The sequence below is a fragment of the Triticum aestivum genome, chromosome 6A (assembly GCF_018294505.1).
Source record: "Triticum aestivum cultivar Chinese Spring chromosome 6A, IWGSC CS RefSeq v2.1, whole genome shotgun sequence".
NCBI classification, from domain to species: Eukaryota; Viridiplantae; Streptophyta; class Magnoliopsida; order Poales; family Poaceae; genus Triticum; species Triticum aestivum.
This window is the reverse complement of record NC_057809.1, coordinates 15777764-15784829: the sequence shown is the minus strand read 5'-3', so window position 1 is coordinate 15784829 and position 7066 is coordinate 15777764. Positions and strand designations below refer to the sequence as shown.

Sequence of the window (7066 nt, the reverse complement as noted above, 5' to 3'; positions counted from 1 at the left end):
TTGGTATATGGTAGGGGGGGACGCCGCGTGGCACTAAATCGAAGTATCCACATTACCTTTCTTTGTTCTTTCTGTCTATTCTCTATATATATGCGGCAACTCAACAAAGGAACACATTCAAATTTTCTTCTGTTGATACGGTAAGTAAGCAAGGTAAGAGCATCTTCAACAGCCGCGCTAAACTAGCGCCGCGCCGCGCCGCAAATTAGGCTGTTTTAGCGCGCGCGCAACGCGGCAGGTCGCTCCAGCGGGCGCGCTATAACGGGTTGGGCGCGCGGTTGAAAACACTTAGCCGCGCGGTGTATTTCGGGCGCCCGCTGCAGCGCGCGGCACACTCCAGCGCTCGCGCCCGCACTTCCTCTCCCACTTCCACCCCCGTCCGGCCGCACCGCCGCCGCCGCCTGCGCCCCCCGGCGATCGTTCAGGCTTCCCCGGCCTATCCCCGCGCGCCCGCGCTTCCGCCCCATCCCCTCATAGTCCCGCCGGCGCTCGCGCGCCTCCGTCGTCCGAGGAACAGCGCCCGAGCGCTCGCTGCGGCGCCGCGCCCGCAAGGTGTTTGACAAAACGCCTACAAGGTATGTATTGCTCAAACTTCATGAATTTGATGCATGTTTTGAACTGTAGTTTTTATAGTATAGTATTGAACATTGTAGATGAGTTCGTCGTATGATTCTTCCGAAGAAGAATTTGATATGGAAGAGGAGGAGGATCTTGCAATGATCCTAGCTATGCATATAAAAAAAACCGAAGCACGGTGGTTCGGTTATGGGTCGGCAGAAAATTTGGAGGGATAGGATCGATGCCCACAACAGATTGATCAGGCATTATTTTGCGGAGAATCCCATATACCCCGAGTCGTATTTTCGTCGCCGGTTTAGGATGAGCACCGAGTTGTTCAGGCGCATTGCAGAGAAATTAGCGAGCCATGACCGTTTTTTTCAGCAAAGGAGGAATGCCGCCGGAGAGCTCGGGCATAGCACCTTTCAGAAGGTGACAGCCGCTTTGCATATGCTGGCATACGGTATACCGGCTGATCTTGTTGATGATCACTTGGCTATGGGTGAGAGCCAAGCCATCATGTGTGTCAAGCGCTTTGCAGTGGGAATTGTGCAAGTGTTTGGCGAGGAGTATTTGAGATCTCCCAATGCTGAAGACGTCGCAAGGCTATTGGCGATGAACAAAGCTCGCGGTTTTCCTGGCATGCTTGGCTCAATAGATTGCATGCATTGGAGTTGGAAGAATTGTTCAAAGGCATGGCATGGGCAATTCCACGGCCAAACAAAGGGTTCCACTATAATCCTTAAAGCGGTGGCCGATCAGGAGACTTGGATATGGCATGCATTCTTTGGAATGCCTGGATCTTCGAATGACATCAATGTTGTTAACCGGTCACCACTGATGAATAATATTGCAAACGGTGAGTTGCCACCGGTGCAGTTTGTAGCAAATGGCCGTACGTACAACTATGACAATTATCTAGCGGATGGCATCTATCCAAAGTGGCAAACCTTCGTGAAGCCGTTGAAAAAGCCGGAAGGTAAGAAAAATCTTGACTTCCACAATGCTCATGCGGCGGCTAGAAAAGATGTGGAGAGAGCATTTGGGATTTTGCAAGCCCAATTTGCTATTGTGAGAGGACCGGCTAGATTTTGGGATCAAAAAATGCTTTGGTACATCATGCACGCTTGTGTGATCATGCACAACATGATCATCGAGAATGAGCGTGGCCAAGATTTAGACTACTCACAGTATGAGCTCTTGGGATATCCCGTGCGAGTGCGACGGAGGGCTGAAAGGGTAGCCCATTTTATTGCCTCCTATCATGCCATTCGGTGTCCCGCAACGCACAATGAACTTCAGAATGATTTGATTGAAGAGTGGTGGGCATGGCATGGACGACAAAGAGCATGATGATATCTGCATTCGACATTGTATTGTTCATGAACTATTTGTTGTGTTTATTGCATTTGTTGTACTGAACGATAAACTATTTGTTTGAGTTGTAATGATAACGAAATTGAACTATTTATTGTTGATTTATTTTGTTTGTTTGATCATTTTTGCTCATAATACATGTATATGTGGTTTGTGCGGCGCGCGCGCTGTATTTTTGCGCTCTGCTAGAGCGGTGCGCGCGCTGCATTATAGCGCGGCTGCTGGAGCCAGCGCAGGCGGGCGTGCTAAACCAGCCGAAGCGCGCGCGGCAAACAGGTTTTTTGCACGCGGCGCTTAGCGCGGCTGTTGGAGATGCTCTAACAAAGGTCCCCGAACAAGATCGCTCGCTCGCTGGACGTCCCGTTGCGACGGAGACAAGGCGCAAGAAATCCTCCGCCCCGCCATTGGCCGCCGGAGCGGCAAATGGAGGGGAGGTGAATTCACGGGCTCGTCGGTGAAGATTGAGGGAGGAAGACTTTTCCTAGTCGCCTTGCGAGTGGGGAAAGAAAAGCTCTTGCTGTCATCTCTGAGTGAGATTATTCCAGCATCATCACAAGATAGTTTATACAGGAAATGACTGTTCCATTAGTAGTCCCCGTCGGAACTCATGCCCCCTGTGCATGCAGATGCAGGCGCGTGCTGTTGGGCGTGTTTGGTTGCCCGCATCGTGCTTAACCAGGCCCGCGGGGAAAGAACGAAGCCTGTTTGATTGCCTGTTTTCACTGTTGGGCCTGCATCGTACGCTTCTTAAAGCAGCCCAGAGTCTGACTCGCTGAAATGCTCGAATCGGCAGTTTCTCGCGAGCCAGGCCTAGTCGAGCGCCAGCGAGCCGGCCCTTGCACGAGTGGAGACGGGAGAGATGCGAGGTGATTACGTGAGGTCTTCTTCAACCTTCAGTAAGGTTCTATCTAATCTCCTCTCTCTGATCTACACAACGGTGTTTCGATTCGAGGTAAGCTCTACATCAGGCGATCGGTTCGTAGTTTCGTCGGCCGTAAGTTCTTAATCTCGTGTTTCCTTTTGGAGCTATTCTGGACGAATTTTGTCAGATTCGTCGCGCACGGTCGATCATTTCAAATTTCCTTCATCTTTGCCTCCTCTCTCTCACCCTACTACACTGGAGTCGTTTCCGGCGTCGATCATCTCGGCCTCCTCTCTCGTCCACTGCACTGATGATACCATGGAGCGAGCACTGCATTCTCCTCCTCTGTCCACTGTGTTTATGTGAGCCTGCAACTAGTTCGCCGACGGGGCCGCTCGTCCACGACTCCATGCTCGTCATGTCGGACACGGCGCCACGGCCACTATCCACCGCAGTCGCCATGGTCCGAGCACACTGCATTTCTTCTTCTCCTTCCTTTGCTAGCTCTTAGCCCCGTGTGCTAAGTGCAAGTGCTAACTCTTAATCATACCCCATGCGGGCAACCAAACAATGTGTAGTTGTATGCGCCGAGACAATGCAGGCAACCAAACAATATGTGAAAGTTGATTCCCTAATACAGAAAGTCCATATGCAGGCAACCAAACAACTCGCAAATATCGCATATGAGACTACTTTTTCAGAGTCAGACTGGGTTGAGATGGGTATGCAATGCAGCCACTGTTCCAAACTGGAACCAAACACGCCCGTTGTCACTGTCAGCGCCAGTCGCCAGCCGCAACGGGACGACGAAGCGCAACGCGATCGACGGGCTCGCGTTTCTTGCCACTCCCGTCCCATTCCACCTTCCCATCCATACACATGCAAATGTAATGTACGTTGGAAGAAGATAATCTGAAAATACAAGCGTACTTGGCCGGCACAGTACGTGTCGAGCAGACACTGGTATATAGTACAGTTCAAGATATCCTCTGCGATTTTATTTACCAACATTTAATTCTTACAGAATTTAAACCACAGCCAGAGAACTTGTTTTTTCTTACTGTACCAGCTCATCTGACACTTGAGAATTGAGATCGATCAACAGAAGGTCAGAAGCAGAGCGAGTGAAGAAAAAAAATGGTTTTTAATTAATTAATTTAATTTCCTAGACGCACGTACAGTACGAGATTTGATTTTCAGCTGGGCTGCGGCCGCTTGTGGAGCCTGGTGAAGGCGGTGCCGTCGCACTCGAAGTCGTCGTAGCGGCGGAAGAGCTCGGCGACGAGCATGCAGGCGGTGGCCACGACCACCTCCTTGGCGGCGCACTGCTTGTTCCCCGCCGCCGGCTCCCCCGTCTCCGGCCCGTTGGACCAGTACACGTACCGCAGCAGCGCCTCCCCCTCCGCCCCGACGAACCTGTCCGCCACGAACTCGTCCGGCCGGTCGAACACCGCCGGGTCCCGCATCGCCAGCGGCTGGTACCCGCACAGCATCTCCCCGGCGGCGACGGAGAAGCCCTCCCCGCCGTGGGAGCGCAGCACGAAGTCCCGCCGCGCGCGCCCGAACTGCAGCGGCACGGGCGGGTTCATCCGGAGCACCTCGTACACCGTGGACCGCACCAGCGGCATCCCGCGCACCGACGCGAACCCGACCTCGCCGGCGTGCCGCTCCAGCGCGGCGCGCACCTCGTCGCGGAGCCTGGCGCGGAGCGCGGCGTCCTTGCCGACCTGCAGGATGAGGAAGGGGAGGAACACCGAGAAGCCCCCGAAGGCGTTGAAGCCGAGCAGGAAGAGGATGTTGTTGATGGCGTCCTTGTCGGTCATGCCGTGGTCCTTGACGCCGACGGCCACGGACTCGGCGCCGTGCTTCTCGAGGAAGCGGTACAGCAGGTCGTACCCCGGCTTGACGAGGATGGAGGGGAAGGGGAAGGAGTGGAGGAGCAGCTCCTCCAGCGGCTGCGGGATGGCGCCGATCTTCTGCGTCGGCACCAGCTGCAGCCCCAGCCAGACGTCCAGGATGAAGAGCCCGTAGCGGTCGACGAGATCCTCGGCGGCCGGGTCGGCGCTGGCCACCGACCTGCACAGGAACCGGAAGATGCACTTCTGCAGCGGGACCAGGAAGCTGGCGCCGCCGTCCTTGCCCTTGCCGGCGTCCAGGTCGGACTCGATGGCGGCGAGCATGCCGTCGACGCCCTCGAGGAACTCGGGCGCCCACACGCGGGAGCTGCGGCGGAGGAGGTCCATGGCGAAGGCCTTGGTGCGCTCGTGCTCGGGCTCCTCCGTGTCCAGGTACACGCCCACGCGGGTGCCGCCCGTGAAGGAGTCGCTGGGGTTGTACGGCCCGATGAGGCAGTCGCGCTTGTCCACCAGCTCCGGGTCGAACAGCGCCGTGAAGGCGGCGGTGTCCACGATGGCGACCACGCGCGGGTTCACGCCGACGAAGAAGGGGAACGTGGGCGGGATGTTGGCCCGGAACACCGTGCTCCGGTACTGCGCGGCGCGCCGCCGGAAGAACTCCTCGGGGCCCTGGAACCAGAAGTAGTCGAGACGGTCCCTGAGCGGGCCCAGCACGGGCGCGCCGTAGCCGCCCGGGATCGGCTTCGGCGGCGGGGTCGCCGCCGCGGTGGCCGCCGGCGAGAAGGATGGCAGCATGGCCGCCGGGGCGTATATGTACGGGCGGGCGCGCCTCGGTGTGGTGGTGGCTTGCGCGAGCTGGATATCCCCAGCCCCGTGTGTGGTGTTGAGCTCACTGGACCAGCTGCTCAGCCGCAGCAGCTCGGTGGAGTGGAGTGAAGTGAGCTAGTGTGGTTCACCTGGAGGAAGGGTGAGAGGTTGGCGATGTCGCGATGGAGACGCCAGTAGAGGGAGAGGATCACGTGGGCCCCCCTTGACAGCGCGCGCTCTGTCATGCAGAAAATCCACTTCTACATTGACAGCGTGGCATCTTCTCCTTGTTTGGGTAGTGTCTCCGGGCAAAGCCTCGGTCTATGCCAGATTGGTCATGGCGGTGTCTTTGGTGTTGATTCTCTATTGGAAGCATCGCGTGTGGAGATGTCAATAGAGGGAGAGGATCACGTAGGCCCCCCTTGACAGCGCACGCTCTGTCACGCAGAAAATCCACTTCTACATTGACCGGATCCCCCAGTCAGATGGGAGGGGTGGGAGGTATGAGACGTTACTGATGAAAATCCGGCACGTCCTTGGTCGATGATGGTGGCGATGGCGTCCGTGGGCGTCGTTCCCCTTCTTGGAGGCGTCGCTGAGGTGTGCCGGCATCTCCCCCTTGTTTGGGTAATGTCTCCGGCGGTCTGTGCCAGATTGGTCATGGCGATGTCTTTGGTGTCGTTTCTCTGTTGGGAACATGGTGTGTGGAGAGTCGGCTTGGAGTATATGTGTGGTGGTTCTCTGGTGCTCGTCCCTGGCTCGAGTTGATCTTCATGGGCGCTATGTATGCAAGTTTCGGTGAGTCCAAGACGATGGTTTCTCGGGACAAATCGAGTCCCGCCATCTACCTTCCTTCTTCTCTTGGGCATTCAATGGTGGTTTGGCAAGGAAAGTTCAGTTAAAGACATTTATCTTCAAGGTGACCGGTGCTTGTCAAGAGGCGGCTTGGGGATTGGTTTAGGGCAGGTCCCTTTGCGTTGTATTTGTAAGAGTTGTGGTGGCTAATCCTTTGATTAGTTTGTGTACTCAAACTACACTTGTTGTTCACATCAAGATTATAGTCTTTTATAGTTATCTTTTGCCTTCTATAAAATATGGTATATCATTGACGTACTCTCGAAAAAAACATTGACCGGATCAATACTCACATATACACATGAATGACTCCTCCACTAAGAACATCTTAAATAAATCTAAAAACATATGAGCATTAGTACCAAATTTAGGACGTGGACCTGTGGGGCTTCCACCACAAATGAACTCCGGTAAAGACAGATTTTCTGGGCGGTTCATTCTTCAAACAGATTACTCAGATCTGTTAAAAAAATCTAATGAAGGATCAGGGCATGATAGATCAAGACTTGGCCAACCAGTGTAGTTCATGTTTTTTTAATACAGTACAAACACAAGCGTTCATATACACGCGTATACACTTATCTCTATGAATGCCAGAAGCTGAAATTCATTTTGAAGAGCGGGGGTTGTCTATCATGAAACTACATAGAACCTAGAATAGTGTTGCAGATTTTCTAGCCAAATTGTCATTCTCAGAGCATCGTACTGATCAGGATGCACCTGAGAATCTCCAGTGTCTTTTGTCTATGAA

The 7066-nt window shown here is 54.3% G+C and overlaps 1 protein-coding gene across 1 annotated transcript; it reads right to left on the bottom strand.

Moving 5' to 3' along the window:
* Positions 1 to 3765: 3765 nt before the first annotated feature.
* On the bottom strand, positions 3766 to 5667 carry LOC123131688 (linolenate hydroperoxide lyase, chloroplastic). The gene has a single exon (XM_044551365.1). It carries the CDS (start codon positions 5446 to 5448, stop codon positions 3994 to 3996), a length of 1455 nt encoding a protein of 484 aa, XP_044407300.1. The 5' UTR covers positions 5449 to 5667; the 3' UTR covers positions 3766 to 3993.
* Between the last annotated feature and the right edge of the window lie 1399 nt (positions 5668 to 7066).